The 17,673-nt window shown below is 39.1% G+C and overlaps 1 protein-coding gene across 6 annotated transcripts in view; it reads right to left on the bottom strand.

Moving 5' to 3' along the window:
- Window positions 1–17,673, bottom strand: part of LOC128691696 (erbin) — a 159,659-nt gene that overhangs the window by 45,180 nt on the left and 96,806 nt on the right. For all 6 annotated transcript variants that reach the window (XR_011392437.1, XM_070088807.1, XM_070088811.1 and 3 more), the window contains 2 exons: window positions 15,237–15,988; window positions 5,477–7,067 (listed from right to left, as the gene is read on the bottom strand). Coding sequence is in view for 5 of the 6 variants with exons in the window: in XM_070088807.1 (XP_069944908.1) it covers window positions 5,477–7,067; window positions 15,237–15,988 (2,343 nt within the window). In the remaining variant the exon portion in view is untranslated. The remainder of the gene's footprint in view (window positions 1–5,476; window positions 7,068–15,236; window positions 15,989–17,673) is intronic.

Genomic DNA, 17,673 nt, shown 5'->3' with positions numbered 1-17,673 from the left:
GCATGTATAGTCCCTTTATATAAAAGGAAGGGGGGGACAAAAGAGATTGTAAAAATTATAGAGGAATAAGTTTATTAGATTATGTATTGGTGGATAAAAGGTTGATGGGTAGGCTCCAGGATGTACATGTTTATAGAGGGGCAACTGATATATCGGATCATTATTTAGTTGTAGCTACAGTTAGAGTAAGAGGTAGATGGGAAAAGAGGAAGGTGGCAACAACAAGTAAGAGGGAGGTGAAAGTGTATAAACTAAGGGAGGAGGAAGTTCGGGTGAGATATAAGCGACTATTGGCAGAAAGGTGGGCTAGTGCAAAGATGAGTAGTGGGGGGGGGGGGGTAGAAGAGGGTTGGAATAGTTTTAAAAATGCAGTATTAGAATGTGGGGCAGACGTTTGTGGTTATAGGAGGGTGGGGGCAGGAGGAAAGAGGAGTGATTGGTGGAATGATGAAGTAAAGGGAGTGATAAGAGAGAAAAAGGTAGCTTATGAGAGGTTTTTACAAAGCAGAAGTGTTATAAGAAGAGCAGAGTATATGGAGAGTAAAAGAAAGGTAAAGAGAGTAGTGAGAGAGTGCAAAAGGAGAGCAGATGATAGAGTGGGAGAGGCACTGTCAAGAAATTTTAATGAAAATAAGAAAAATTTTTGGAGTGAGTTAAACAAGTTAAGAAAGCCTAGGGAAAGTATGGATTTGTCAGTTAAAAACAGAGAAGGGGAGTTAGTAGATGGGGAGATGGAGGTATTAGGAAGATGGCGAGAATATTTTGAGGAACTTTTAAATGTTAAGGAAGAAATAGAGGCAGTAATTTCATGCACTGGTCAGGGAGGTATACGATCTTTCAGAAGTGAAGAAGAGCAGAACGTAAGTGTGGGGGAGATACGTGAGGCATTACGTAGAATGAAAGGGGGTAACGCAGCTGGAACTGATGGGATCATGACAGAAATGTTAAAAGCAGGGGGGGATATAGTGTTGGAGTGGTTGGTATTTTTGTTTAATAAATGTATGAAAGAGGGGAAGGTCCTAAGGATTGGCAGAGAGCATGTATAGTCCGTTTATATAAAGGGAAAGGGGACAAAAGAGACTGTAAAAATTACAGAGGAATAAGTTTACTGAGTATACCAGGAAAAGTGTACGGTAGGGTTATAATTGAAAGAATTAGAGGTAAGACAGAATGTAGGATTGTGGATGAGCAAGAGGTTTCAGAGTGGGTAGGGGATGTGTAGATCAAGTGTTTACATTGAAGCATATATGTGAACAGTATTTAGATAAAGGTAGGGAAGTTTTTATTGCATTTATGGATTTAGAAAAGGCATGCGATAGTGGATAGAGGAGCAATGTGGCAGATGTTGCAAGGATATGGAATAGGTGGTAAGTTATTAAATGCTGTAAAGAGCTTTTATGAGGATAGTGAGGCTCAGGTTAGGGTGTGTAGAAGAGAGGGAGACTACTTCCCGGTAAAAGTAGGTCTTAGACAGGGATGCGCAATGTCACCATGGTTGTTTAATATATTTATAGATGGGGTTGTAAAGGAAGTAAATGCTAGGGTGTTCGGGAGAGGGGTGAGATTAAATTTTGGGGAATCAAATTCAAAATGGGAATTGACACAGTTACTTTTTGCTGATGATACTGTGCTTATGGGAGATTCTAAAGAAAAATTGCAAAGGTGAGTGGGTGAGTTTGGGAATGTGTGTAAAGGTAGAAAGTTGAAAGTGAACATAGAAAAGAGTAAGGTGATGAGGGTATCAAATGAGTATTAGTCAGAGGGCAGAAGAGGGGTTGTTGAGGTGGTTTGGTCATTTAGAGAGAATGGATCAAAGTAGAATGACATGGAAAGCATATAAATCTATAGGGGAAGGAAAGAGGGGTAGGGGTCGTCCTCGAAAGGATTGGAAAGAGGGGGTAAAGGAGGTTTTGTGGGTGAGGGGCTTGGACTTCCAGCAAGCGTGCATGAGCGTGTTAGATAGGAGTGAATGGAGACGAATGATACTTGGGACCTGACGATCTGTTGGAGTGTGAGCAGGGTAATATTTAGTGAAGGGATTCAGGGAAACCGGTTATTTTCATATAGTCGGACTTGAGTCCTGGAAGTGGGAAGTACAATGCCTGCACTTTAAAGGAGGGGTTTGGGATATTGGCAGTTTGGAGGGATATGTTGTGTATCTCTATACGTATATGCTTCTAAACTGTTGTATTCTGAGCACCTGTGCAAAAGCAGTGATAATGTGTGTGTGTGGTGAAAGTGTTGAATGATGATGAAAGTATTTTCTTTTTGGGGATTTTCTTTCTTTTTTTTGGGTCACCCTGCTTCGGTGGGAGACGACCGACTTGTTGAAAAAAAAAAAAAAAAAAATTCAGGGAAACCGGTTATTTTCATACAGTCGGACTTGAGTCCTGGAAATGGGAAGTACAATGCCTGCACTTTAAAAGAGGGGTTTGGGACATTGGCAGTTTGGAGGGATATGTTGTGTATCTTTATATGTGTATGCTTCTAAACTGTGTATTCTGAGCACCTCTGCAAAAACAGTGATAATGTGCGAGTGTGGTGAAAGTGTTGAATGATGATGAAAGTATTTTCTTTTTGGAGATTTTCTTTGTTTTTTGGGTCACCCTGCCTCGGTGGGAGACGGCTGACTTGTTGAAGAAAAGAAAAAAAAAAAGTTTACTGAGTATACCAGGAAAAGTGTAAGGTAGGGTTATTATTGAAAGAATTAGAGGTAAGATAGAATGTAGGATTGCAGATAAGGAAGGAGGTTTCAGAGTGGAAAGGGGATGTGTACATCAAGTGTTTACATTGAAGCATATATGTGAACAGTATCTAAAGGTAGGGAAATTTTTATTGCATTTATGGATTTAGAAAAGGCAAATGATAGAGTGGATAGGGGAGCAATGTGGCAGATGTTGCAAGTACACGGAATAGGTGGTAAGTTACTAAATGCTGTAAAGAGCTTTTATGAGGATAGTGAGGCTCAGGTTAGGGTGTGTAGAAGAGAGGGAGACTACTTCCCAGTAAAAGTAGGTCTTAGACAAGAATGTGTAATGTCACCATGGTTGTATAATATATTTATAGATGGGGTTGTAAAAGAAGTAAATGCTAGTGTGTTCAGGACAGGGTAGGGATTAAATTATGGGGAATCAAATACAAAATGGGAATTGACTCAGTTACTTTTTGCTGATGATACTGTACTTATGGGAGATTCTAAAGAAAAATTGCAAAGGTTAGTGGACGAGTTTGGGTGTGTGTGTAAAGGTAGAAAGTTGAAAGTGAACATAGAAAAGAGTAAGGTGATGAGGGTATCAAATGATTTAGATAAAGAAAAACTGGATATCAAACTGGGGAGGAGGAGTATGGAAGAAGTGAATGTTTTCAGATATTTGGGAGTTGACATGTCAATGGATGGATTTATGAAGGATGAGGTTAATCATAGAACTGATGAAGGAAAAAAGGCGAGTGGTGCATTGAGGTATATGTGGAGACAAAAAACGTTATCTATGGAGGCAAAGAAGGGAATGTATGAAAATATAGTAGTACCAACACTCTTATATGGGTGTGAAGCTTGGGTTGTAAATGCTGCAGCGAGGAGGCGGTTGGAGGCAGTGGAGATGTCCTGTCTAAGGGCAATGTGTGGTGTAAATATTGTGCAGAAAATTCGGAGTGTGGAAATTAGGAGGTGAGGAGTTAATAAAAGTATTAGTCAGAAGTGAGGTTGAGGTGGTTTGGTCATTTAGAGAGAATGGATCAAAGTAGAATGAGATAGAGAGTGTATAAATCTGTAGGGAAAGGAAGGTGGGGTAGGGGTCATCCTCGAAAAGGTTGGAAGGAAGGGGTAAGGGAGGTTTTGTGGGTGAGGGGCTTAGACTTTCAGCAGGTGTGCGTGAGTGTGTTCGATAGGAGTGAATGGAGACGAATGGTATTTGGGACCTGACGAGCTGTTGGAGCGTGAGCAAGGGATTCAGGGAAACCAGTTATTTTTATATAGCCGGACTGGAGTCCTGGAAATGGGAAGTACAATGCCTGCACTTTAAAGGAGGGGTTTGGGATATTGGCAGTTTGGAGGGATATGTTGTGTATCTTTAGACATATATGCTTCTAAACTGTTGTATTCTGTGCACCTCTGCAAAAACAGTGATTATGTGTGAGTGAGGTGAAAGTGTGAGTGAGGTGAAAGTGTTGAATGATGATGAAAGTATTTTCTTTTTGGGGATTTTCTTTCTTTTTGGGTCACACTGCCTCAGTGGGAGACGGCCGACTTGTTAAGCCTTTCAGGGTCCGTGCCGTAGATCTACAGCTTTACGTTCAGGGTCCGAACCGTAGATCTACGCCATGAGCTCAGCTCACTCTGATAAGCTGTGAGCAGTAAATCTGGGCCTAAATATGAGAGAATACATCTATGTAGTATGTGTGCTCCACATAAAATAAATCCTGCAGCACACAGTGCATGAGAGAAAAAACTGAGACCATAATTTTCGATTAAAACAGCAAGTAACTTTGCAGTGTTTTTTGTATGTTTTATATAGTTGTATTTGCAATTTCTTGATCTCATTTGATAGAATGGAAGATATACTACAGAAATAGAGATGATTTTGATTGGTTTTAGTACTAGAAATGGCTTGAAAGTGAGTGAGCTCAAAGTAGTGGAAATGTTAAATTTTTGCCGATGTTCAAGAGTAAACAAATGACACCACAAGTCTAATACATGACAGCTGGTGGGTCTAATATACATTCACTAATGTGGTGATATTATTTATACAATTATTACAATATTGCATAACAGTAAATCTTCTATTTTTTGGTTTGAATAAAAATTCATTATGTGAATAAAAAATCAAAATGGAATTAATTTGTAAAGCCTGAAAACGTAATTACTGAACAGAGGAAATGTTAGTTTAATGCCAGGAATGCTGGCATTGTTTATTCTGGACCCTACTTTGAAATTGGAATATTTTGAACTTTCCATTAAATTGGCCAAATTACCAATTTCCGGTCACTTTATTTTGTTGTTGAAACAGTTGACCTGGCGATTTCTTGTGCTCAATCGATAGAATAGAAGTAACACTAGTGAAATAGCTAAGAATTTGGTTGACTGGAATACTGTAATTGGCCTAAAATGGGAGTCAAAGCCGACATAATCACCGATGCGTAAATATCGCCGACACATCAAAATTCGCGAGAGCATAATTTCATCAATTTTCCATCAAATTTCATACTTTTTGTTTAATACCTTCCGAAAAACATTCTCTACCATTTCATAAGAAAAAATAACAAAACTGTTTGTTTAAAACTCTTGGACCCTGGTGCACACTTCAAAATTTGGCCTCTGGACCCTGAAAGGATTAAAAAAAGAAAAATTGTCTTATGGCAATAATTAATAATACAACAGCAACCTATTTGCTCTCTGATCCTAGGCACATCCTCAGTGGTATGGCTTCATCTCAAAGATTAATCAAGTAAACAACATAACAAAACACTCAATACCCACCTGAAGCCATTGGGATGCGAGAAGCTGACCCAGTAGAGGTGATGGAGCCTCGAGAGCCAGGGTTTGCCAAATGGTTGCTCGGTGACATAGGAAATGGTATTGGTATACCTGGCGTGTTAATGGCTGCATTAACTGTGGGAGGACGTATACCACTAGGGTAGCTGCTCAAACTGGGCTGAATAGGCTGCTGCTGACTAGGTGAATGGATGGTGGGAGGTCGAATCCCAGTTGTATATCCTGGGGACTGAAGTCGTGCTGTTGAAGATACGTGACTAATATCTCCGTGGTTCTGAGATTGGGAGACATAACTGTAAGATAGGTGTTTGTTCGAGTCACCGATCATGGTAGTTAAAACATTACCAGCATTAGGCAAGACAGGCCCTAGATTACTATTGCTTCTACCTTTTGAGGACAACAATGGAATACCAGAACCATTATTCCCAGTGCTTCCAGACCCAAGTGGTTTGTTGGAGACAAAATTTTTGTTACCTACAGTCACATCAGAATTTCCAAGTTTAGTATAGCCAATGCCAAAGGATTCACGAGTCAAGTTACTTGAGGTTCTACCCATCATTCCTATCACTGGAATCCGGGAATCGCTTATTATCTGGGATTCATTACTGGAGTGTAGAATTGTAGGTTTGCGAGACTCAGAAAAAGACCGGTTGTCAAAAACTACATTACTAGAATTGCGTCCAGCACTGCTTAATGCAGGTATGCGAGATTCATCCTGTGCTTGCTTATCACAGTATGAATTACTCAAATTTGCAACTTTAGAACTTATAGAGGGAATCTGGGACTCTGAAGACCCTCTTGTTTCCTGAGCTAGACTGCCAGAGCTTCTGCCCATACTAGCAGGGATTGGTATTCTAGATTCCACTGAAGAGTGGGCATCATTGGTCAAAGTACTAGAACGTCCTATAATATTCAAAGTGGGAATCCTGGATTCCTGATGAGAATAAGTTTGACTAGAAACATGGGAATCTTTAAAAATGTGTTTATTACCAGGAAGTACTTCAGGACTCAGAGAAGGAATTCTTGAATGAGGCTTTGATGCAGCCTTCAGAGCTAAGATAGAAGTTTCAGAATGCTCCTCACCACTTTCTGTTTCACTGAGTTCACTTGTTTCATACTGTGACTCACCACCATCAATTTTATAAGGAACACTATGAGGATCCTGGGCAGATGATAAAGGATCTTGCAAGGAAACACGGGCAGGTCTTGCAGATGAAGAGAAATGGGGTCGATGGGGTGTTGGGTGCAGTACTTCTCCACGTGGTTGATCCTGTGTAAAGTTTGCAGGCCCAACAGATGCCATGGAAGAGTCAACTCTGCCACCTGACGAGCTATTACTATCCTGGTATTCATGAGGTCCCCTAGAACTTGAGTTTCTTCCTAAACACAACCCTGTATCTACAGATGTAGTAGTAGTTTTGAGAGAAGCATCTTGAATATCCGACTGTGTTGAAGTTAGGGAATATCCACTAGAAGGAGCAGCCACTGAAGATGTTAAGTCAAAGGATGACGTTACTTCGCAAGCAGACATCTTGGGAGGAGGACTATCACCATGCTCTAATAAACTGCTTGTCACCTGAAAATTTAAATAGTACAAAAAATTAACAACGAATTATGAAAAATAAAATTACATTACCTTTATAAAGGGATTCAGGAAATTGGTTAGCTGGACTTGAGTCATGGAGGTAGGAAAGTACAGTGCCTACATTATTTAGGGGAAAGAGAATCTTGCAATTTGGAAAGTTCTTTGAATTATAATGTCTGTGCACTTCTGAGAAGACAGCTACTGAATGAATGATGGTAACAGCTCCCATTTTTGTTTTCTGGAGGTCACACTACCTTGGTGGGAGAAAGCTGGTTAAAAAAAATTACAATAGCACAATACAATGCAAATAACTTAAATTTCAAATTCAAGGTTTTACTCTTCAGTAACAAATAACTTGATGATACTCCCCACTTACTTCTGATAAATACATTACACCACAATTACTAATTTACTAGAAATTACGAATTTCTTTTCCAGTACAGTGGAACCCCGGTTTTCATTCAGTCCGGTTATCGTACAATTCAGTTTTCAACCACTTTTCTCGGAGAAATTTCCCCCCCCCTTTTCACATATCCACTCGCAAATCATCCATACCAGATGCGTCCTTACTCATTCACTAAGAGTGTCCCTCTAGTCTTAACGCCATAGTAATAATACTAATTTTTTTTTTTTAACAAGTTGACCGTCTCCCACCAAGGCAGGGTGACCCAAAAAGAATGAAAATCCGCCCCACCCCCAAAAAAAAATTCATCATCATTCAACTATTTCACCTCACTCACACATAATCACTGTTTTTGCAGAGGTGCTCAGAACACAACATCTTAGAAGCATATACATACAAAGATACACAACATATCCATCTAAACTGCCAATATCCCGAACCCCTCCTTTAGAGTGCAGGCATTGTACTTCCCATTTCCAGGACTCAAGTCCAGCTATATAAAAATAACCGGTTTCCCTGAATCCCTTCACTAAATATTACCCTGCTCACACTAAAATAGATCATCAGGTCTCGAATACCATTCGTCTCCATTCACTCCTATCGAACACGCTCACGCACGCCTGCTGGAAGTCTAAGCCCCTCGCCCACAAAACCTCCCTTAGCCCTTCCTTCCAACCTTTTCGAGGACGACCCCTACTCCGCCTTCCTTCCCCTACAGATTTAAATGCTTTCCATGTCATTCTACTTTGATCCATTCTCTCTAAATGACCAAACCACCTCAACAACCCCTCTTCAGCCCTCTGACTAATACTTTTATTAACTCCACACCTTCTCCTAATTACCACACTGAATTTTCTGCATAATATTTACACCACACATTAAACTTAGACAGGACATTTCCACTGCCTCCAACCACCTCCTCGCTGCTGCATTCACAACCCAAGCTTCACACCCATATAAGAGTGTTGGTACTACTATATATTCATACAGTACCTTCTTTGCCTCCATAGATAATGTTTTTTGTCTCCACATATACCTCAATGCACAACTCACCTTTTTTCCCTCATCAATTCTATGATTAACCTCATCCTTCATAAATCCATCCGCCGACACGTCAACTCCCAATTATCTGAAAACATTCACTTCTTCCATGCTCCTCCCCAATTTGATATCCAATTTTTCTTTACCTAAATCATTTGATACCCTCATCACCTTACTCTTTTCTATGTTCACTTTCAACTTTCTACCTTTACACACACTCCCAAACTCGTTCACTAAACTTTGCAATTTTTCTTTAGAATCTCCCATAAGCACAGTATCATCAGCAAAAAGCAACTGTGTCATTTCCCATTTTGTATTTGATTCCCCATGATTTAATCCCACCCCTCTCCCGAACACCCTAGCATTTACTTCTTCTACAACCCCATCTACAAATATATTAAACAACCATGGTGACATTACACATTCCTGTCTAAGACCTACTTTTACTGGGAAGTAGTCTCCCTCTCTTCTACACACCCTAACCTGAGCCTCACTATCCTCATAATAACTCTTTACAGCCTTTAGTAACTTACTACCTATTCCATATACTTGCAACATCTGCCACATTGCTCCCCTATCCACTCTATCATATGCCTTTTCTAAATCCATAAATGCAATAAAAACGTCTTTTATCTAAATACTGTTCACATATATGCTTCAATGTAAACACTTGATTTACACATCCCCTACCTACTCTAAAACCTCCTTGCTCATCCACAATCCCACATTCTGTCTTACCTCTAATTCTTTCAATTATACCCCTACCGTACACTTTTCGTTGTATACTCAGTAAACTTATTCCTCTATAATTTTTACAATCTCTTTTGTCCCCCTTCCCTTTATATAAAGGGACTATACATGCTCTCCGCCAATCTCTAGGTACCTTCCCCTCTTTCATACATTAAACAAAAATACCAACCACTCCAACACTATATCCCCCCCTGCATTTAACATTTCTGTCATGATCCAGTCAGTTCCAGCTGCTTTACCCCCTTTCATTCTACGTAATGCCTCACGCACCTCCCCCACACTCGCATCCTATTCTTCTTCACTCCTAAAGGATGGTATACCTCTCTGTCCAGTGCATGAAATTACCGCCTCCCTTTCTTCGTCGACATTTAAAAGTTCCTCAAAATATTCTCACCATCTACCCAAAAACCTCCCTCTCCCCATCTACTAACTCCCCTACTCTGTTTTTAACTGACAAGTCCATTTGTTCCCTAGGCTTTCTTAACTTGTTTAACTCACTCCAAAATTTTTTCTTATTTTCATTAAAATTTCTTGACAGTGCCTCTCCCACTCTATCATCTGCTCTCCTTTTGCACTCTCTCACCACTCTTCACCTTTCTTTTACTCTCTATATACTCTACTCTTCTTATAACACTTCTGCTTTGTAAAAACCTCTCATAAGCAAACTTTTCCTCTTTTATCACACCCTTTACTTCATCATTCCACCAATCACTCCTCTTTCTTCCTGCACCCACCCTTCTATAACCACAAACTTCTGCGCCACATTCTAATACTGCATTTTTAAAACTATTCCAACCCTCTTCAACCCCCCTACTGCTCATACTTGCAACAGTCCACCTTTCTGCCAATAGTTGCTTATATCTCACCCGAACTTCCTCCTCCCTTAGTTTATACATTCTCACCTTCCTCTTACTTGTTGTTGCCATTTTCCTCTTTTCCCATCTACCTCTTACTCTAACTGTAGCTACAATTAAATAATGATCCGATATGTCAGTTGCCCCTCTATAAACGTTTACATCCTGGAGCCTACCCATCAACCTTTTATCCACCAATAAATAATCTAACAAACTACTTTCATTATGTGCTATATCATACCTTGTACATTTATTTATCCTCTTCTTCATAAAATATGTATTACTTATTACTAAACCTCTTTCTACGTAATAATCACTCTTGGGCATATTAAATGTCTAATTTTAGGTTAATATAGACATTTTCATTAATCCATCTATGATATTTTCTTCAAAATTATATAAGAAACACATTACACAGCATATAAACATGCAATGTTTATATGCTATGGAGGGGTGGTAGTCGGGTGGAGGGAAAACATTACGTTTTATTTGGTCCAGCATCAGAGAAAACGTGTATGAATCTGAATTAGCCCAGTCACCCCCCTTAGTACATAACACTATTGTTTACAATTCTTGGCCTGAATTATTTGTTACTTCTCCCTTTGTTTATGATGGGATCTAAAGGTAGCTGTTAGAAACGATTAAACTCAGTGAACATGGTATGTTGATGGTAATAATATGGCTCTGGGCCGCATTAAATATCATGCAGCTATGTAGGTAGGTGTATGCACCTGGAGAAGAGAGGAATGCAGAGGAGAGAGAGAGATTTTGGGAGATGTTAAGTGAATGTATAGGAGCCTTTGAACCAAGTGAGAGAGTAATTGTGGTAGGGGACCTGAATGCTAAAGCAGGAGAAACTTTTAGAGAGGGTGTGGTAGGTAAGTTTGGGGTGCCAGATGTAAATGATAATGGGAGCCCTTTGATTGAACTTTGTATAGAAAGGGGTTTAGTTATAGGTAATACATATTTTAAGAAAAAGAGGATAAGTAAGTATACAAGATATGATGTAGGGCGAAATGACAGTAGTTTGTTGGATTATGTATTGGTAGATAAAAGACTGTTGAGTAGACTTCAGGATGTACATGTTTATAGAGGGGCCACAGATATATCAGATCACTTTCTAGTTGTAGCTACACTGAGAGTAAAAGGTAGATGGGATACAAGGAGAATAGAAGCATCAGGGAAGAGAGAGGTGAAGGTTTATAAACTAAAAGAGGAGGCAGTTAGGGTAAGATATAAACAGCTATTGGAGGATAGATGGGCTAATGAGAGCATAGGCAATGGGGTCGAAGAGGTATGGGGTAGGTTTAAAAATGTAGTGTTAGAGTGTTCAGCAGAAGTTTGTGGTTACAGGAAAGTGGGTGCAAAAGGGAAGAGGAGCGACTGGTGGAATGATGATGTAAAGAGAGTAGTAAGGGAGAAAAAGTTAGCATATGAGAAGTTTTTACAAAGTAGAAGTGATGCAAGGAGGGAAGAGTATATGGAGAAAAAGAGAGAGGTTAAGAGAGTGGTGAAGCAATGTAAAAAGAGAGCAAATGAGAGAGTGGGTGAGATGTTATCAACAAATTTTGTTGAAAATAAGAAAAAGTTTTGGAGTGAGATTAACAAGTTAAGAAAGCCTAGAGAACAAATGGATTTGTCAGTTAAAAATAGGAGAGGAGAGTTATTAAATGGAGAGTTAGAGGTATTGGGAAGATGAAGGGAATATTTTGAGGAATTGTTAAATGTTGATGAAGATAGGGAAGCTGTGATTTCGTGTATAGGGCAAGGAGGAATAACATCTTGTAGGAGTGAGGAAGAGCCAGTTGTGAGTGTGGGGGAAGTTCGTGAGGCAGTAGGTAAAATGAAAGGGGGTAAGGCAGCCGGGATTGATGGGATAAAGATAGAAATGTTAAAAGCAGGTGGGGATATAGTTTTGGAGTGGTTGGTGCAATTATTTAATAAATGTATGGAAGAGGGTAAGGTACCTAGGGATTGGCAGAGAGCATGCATAGTTCCTTTGTATAAAGGCAAAGGGGATAAAAGAGAGTGCAAAAATTATAGGGGGATAAGTCTGTTGAGTATACCTGGTAAAGTGTATGGTAGAGTTATAATTGAAAGAATTAAGAGTAAGACGGAGAATAGGATAGCAGATGAACAAGGAGGCTTTAGGAAAGGTAGGAGGTGTGTGGACCAGGTGTTTACAGTGAAACATATAAGTGAACAGTATTTAGATAAGGCTAAAGAGGTCTTTGTGGCATTTATGGATTTGGAAAAGGCGTATGACAGGGTGGATAGGGGGGCAATGTGGCAGATGTTGCAAGTGTATGGTGTAGGAGGTAGGTTACTGAAAGCAGTGAAGAGTTTTTACGAGGATAGTGAGGCTCAAGTTAGAGTATGTACGAAAGAAGGAAATTTTTTCTCAGTAAAAGTAGGCCTTAGACAAGGATGTGTGATGTCACCGTGGTTGTTTAATATATTTATAGATGGGGTTGTAAGAGAAGTAAATGCGAGGGTCTTGGCAAGAGGCGTGGAGTTAAAAGATAAAGAATCACACACAAAGTGGGAGTTGTCACAGCTGCTCTTTGCTGATGACACTGTGCTCTTGGGAGATTCTGAAGAGAAGTTGCAGAGATTGGTGGATGAATTTGGTAGGGTGTGCAAAAGAAGAAAATTAAAGGTGAATACAGGAAAGAGTAAGGTTATGAGGATAACAAAAAGATTAGGTGATGAAAGATTGGATATCAGATTGGAGGGAGAGAGTATGGAGGAGGTGAACGTATTCAGATATTTGGGAGTGGACGTGTCAGCGGATGGGTCTATGAAAGATGAGGTGAATCATAGAATTGATGAGGGAAAAAGAGTGAGTGGTGCACTTAGGAGTCTGTGGAGACAAAGAACTTTGTCCTTGGAGGCAAAGAGGGGAATGTATGAGAGTATAGTTTTACCAACGCTCTTATATGGGTGTGAAGCATGGGTGATGAATGTTGCAGCGAGGAGAAGGCTGGAGGCAGTGGAGATGTCATGTCTGAGGGCAATGTGTGGTGTGAATATAATGCAGAGAATTCGTAGTTTGGAAGTTAGGAGGAGGTGCGGGATTACCAAAACTGTTGTCCAGAGGGCTGAGGAAGGGTTGTTGAGGTGGTTCGGACATGTAGAGAGAATGGAGCGAAACAGAATGACTTCAAGAGTGTATCAGTCTGTAGTGGAAGGAAGGCGGGGTAGGGGTCGGCCTAGGAAAGGTTGGAGGGAGGGGGTAAAGGAGGTTTTGTGTGCGAGGGGCTTGGACTTCCAGCAGGCATGCGTGAGCGTGTTTGATAGGAGTGAATGGAGACAAATGGTTTTTAATACTTGACGTGCTGTTGGAGTGTGAGCAAAGTAACATTTATGAAGGGATTCAGGGAAACCGGCAGGCCGGACTTGAGTCCTGGAGATGGGAAGTACAGTGCCTGCACTCTGAAGGAGGGGTGTTAATGTTGCAGTTTAAAAACTGTAATGTAAAGCACCCTTCTGGCAAGACAGTGATGGAGTGAATGATGGTGAAAGTTTTTTTTTTCGGGCCACCCTGCCTTGGTGGGAATCAACCAGTGTGATAATAAAAAAATAATAATATGTAGGTAGGTGTAGGTATGTAGCCCAGGCAGACTACATACCTACATCTACCTACAAGTAAGTACTACTCACTTCTTGCCCTACATTAAGACTACAAATATTTTAATGTAAGTAATGAATGTACTGTGTATGTATTTTACTTTTTATTCTGTTTTTAATACCTAGTTCTATTACTAACTTAATATAATTTAGTGTAAACTTTACAACCCTACACCTGTTGTGGAATCTATTGTGGCTTTAGGGAATTCCATGGGGTTGGATGTGAGTGGCCAGGATGTGGAAGAGTTGATGGTTGACCTTATGGAAGACCTAACCACTGAAGAGTTGCAACACTATAGTTATTCTCTATAAAAAAAAAATTTTTGTTAATATTTTTGGGTGTCTGGTACGGATTAATTGGATTTACATTATTTCTTATAGGAAATATTACTTCAGTTTTCGTACAAATCAGTTTTCAGCCAACCTTCTGGAATGGATTAAAGATGAAAACCGGGGTTCCACTGTAACTACAAAATCTACCAGACTTTCAAATAATTTATTTATTTATGGTCATCTATAATTTTTTTTTTTTTTAACAAGTCGGCCGTCTCCCACCGAGGCAGGGTGACCCAAAAAAAGAAAGAAAATCCCCAAAAAGAAAATACTTTCATCATCATTCAACACTTTCACCACACTCGCACATTATCACTGTTTTTGCAGAGGTGCTCAGAATGCAGCAGTTTAGAAGCATACACATATAAAGATACACAACATATCCCTCCAAACTGCCAATATATATATATGCCAGCATATAAGAGAGATTGAAGTTTATGATTTTTTTCATCTAATTGAGAAATAGCTAGTCTGAGGCAAAGTGCAGGTTTTGCCCAAACTTGCATTATATATGGAAAGTCTTAGTACATAACCCAACACAATATAGTTGGGTTAGTGTACAATATAGTCTCTCAACACTTAACAACAAAGTTTTGTTCCTAAGACCAAGTCGGTAAACAAATTCATCACTAAGCAAGGAGTATACATACTATAATGATATTGTTTTAATGTCACTTTTGCACCATTTATAAAATTTTTTGTATATTTTTAATGCTTATACAGTAGTGTACTGTATATTGTAATAAACAGAGCAGAGGAAATCAGCTCTAATAAACATTATTTAGGTATGCATACTGGTCAGAGCCCGTTTTAAGTCTGAGTCATCGGTAAATGAGTACACGTCGTTAAGTGAGAAGAAGCTGTATATGCAAAAAAATGAAAGTACTAGATGTGCACAAGGAACAAGAACAGTCCTTGGTGGAACTCTGTGTAACAGAAGTGAAAATGAAGGAATACAACTCACTTGAGCCAGTGCTGGTGCAATTGGTTACAAGTTCAGCTGCATAGAAATTGATCAATGTGCAAAAGATAATCCTGTATGCTCAAGCACTGGAAGAAATGATTAATATGAGATATATTACTAGAGCTATGCAGTACACTACTTGTTTCAAAACATCAACTTCGAAAATACACGAATAAATATATCACCTGATCAATAATGGAGACGAGACCATTACTCTCCTGTCGATGGTTAGAAGCGCCATTTTGAGTTTGGAGGTCTGGAGTCCATCCTCGTCTTATATGTGCAAAGTCTTGACTCTTGAACATTGGAAGATCATGCAATCTAGTTGGAGTTGTTACATTAAGCCCCATGTGGGATGCAGCTCTAGCAGGTGCTGGTGGTATTCCCAGAGTGTTAATAGGGGCAGCCAAAGATCCTGGCCGATGGTCACGAGGCAGTCTGTTGAGCAGAGCAGTATCTGCCAAGTTTCCCAATGCAAGGGATCCTGGTCGATGTACCACTGGAGTACTGCACTTTTCTAACTGTGTTCCAGTGGCAATAGAAGCTGGTCTGGTGCCAGACATTGCACCACTGTGAGTCATATTGTGAGTATCACCAGTTTTTGATATGGACTTCTGAGGAGAGTCACTGGAAGGGTGAGAGACAGACAGTGATGGTGCTGTGGTTGGAGGTGTATTCTGAAGTGCAGCACGTGAATAGTTGTTTACTGATAGCATTACATCTCCTGAGACAGGAGATGGTATTGATATGGAGGAAGTTTGGGATGCTGCAGTAGTAACTGGCATAATCAAAGAATTTAAAGAATGTGGAGATGCTACATCTGTGCTGCTTTGTGGTGAAGATATTGAAGGCATTGAAAAACCAGAGTCAGTCAGGTTCTGAGGAGACGACGGAGTGTTGATACCACTGCCATCACTACAATGCTGTTCATCAATAACTGAAAATAAGTTTTACAATAAGAAAAAGAAACTGAGCTTCTTGTTTCCAAATTTACAAATAAAATATTTGCAGAATATTTTAAAAATTAAAAAGTGAGAGTCAACAATAATAGCAAGGAGGATGTGATTAAGGAGGAAATAAAAAACCTGAAAACTAGTATAGCATTACTAACATCATAAAACATTATCAAGCTAGTTGTACCCCAACCAAAATGGACTGAGGTGAATATTACTCTCAAGCATTACACAAATGGTCCATGGGTAAAACAAGATGTCACAGAACTAGCACCATCAATAATCCCAGATGCAGATGACCAAAGGTAAACACAGTTTCCCTCTAGCAGCTTCTACCCTCAGCAGCCTGAGCACTCAAGTCTCCCTCATCACTTTCCCTACCAACCAAGCCTCAACCACAACAATTAAAATGGACAACCAAAGGGAATCATTTCCTAATTCCTTTGAAGTTTTTGATGAAACTGTGAAAACTCAAAACTGGTGAATATTAACTAACCAGGAACTGCAAATAAAGTGCTTGAATAAAAATTATGAAATGCACCATGAAGACTACACTCTACCTGGAACCTTTCTAACAAAACTGATGAGCTAGTGACAGCTTTATGTAGCCTGCCAACAAATATAAGATGCACTAACCCAGTATACTAATGAATTAATCTAGAAAATGCCAGGGAAGTCAAAAAAAAGAAATGCAAACCGCAGTCAAAAGTAACAGTGAAGACATGAAAGATGTTGAAATGCCAATAAACTCTATCAATGAAAGTTGAAAAAAATGCAACATAGATTAGAAAACACACTATGATAAGCAGTTTATTGATTCACACAGGCAAGTAAATTACATGAAGCAGCAATAGGTAGCTGATGCTGCTATTATGAACAGTAGAATATTCTCAGACACTAAATCAAAATTATCTGACTCTCACTTTCAAGTGATGAATATTCAGATCAATATCAACATAGATCATAGGACAGCCCAAGCAGCACTCTTGTTTGACAAAAAGGGAAGTAAATGACCAATCTTGTTCAGATTTCATACCTCAAGAGAGGGACACCTCATTCAATCAGCCATAAAACACAGAACACTTACGATGTTTTAAAGATGCATAAATTGTAAAAAAAAAAAAGTCATGTGCAAAAAAGACATGAAACCAGTAACTGGGACCTAATCAATTTCCTCAAAGAATCTGGCATAATTGAACCAGTTATAAAAAGAGTCATAACCTCACACCTCCACCTATCAGAGAAATATGCCTTCTTGTTATTAATGGAGTAGAAAAGAAATTTTCATCCCACTGTAAAAATATTATTATAATTACAGAACTACAGTATCAACATTTTTAACCACTATCATTTTTTACCATATTAGTACTGCATCTTACACTCAAAATCTGTATTATCTGATATCCAGTGTTACTATACAGTGGAACCTCAAATATCAAACTTAATCCGTTCCAGGAGTTAGTTCTAAATTCGAAAAGCCTGAAAAGCGAAGCAATATTTCCCTTAAGAAATAATGGAAATACAATTAATTCGTTCCAGAAATCCAAAAATATTCACACACACAAAAAAAAATACACTTTATAGAGATTAATTATAGTTTTACATACACACAACAAATATAGTGTTCAATTATGTATTAATAAATTTAAATAAATATATAAAATAACAT

Source organism: Cherax quadricarinatus, chromosome 26 (genome assembly GCF_038502225.1).
Source record: "Cherax quadricarinatus isolate ZL_2023a chromosome 26, ASM3850222v1, whole genome shotgun sequence".
Taxonomy (NCBI): Eukaryota; Metazoa; Arthropoda; class Malacostraca; order Decapoda; family Parastacidae; genus Cherax; species Cherax quadricarinatus.
The sequence above is the reverse complement of the archived record's forward strand: the minus strand, read 5'-3'. Positions and strand labels throughout refer to the sequence as shown.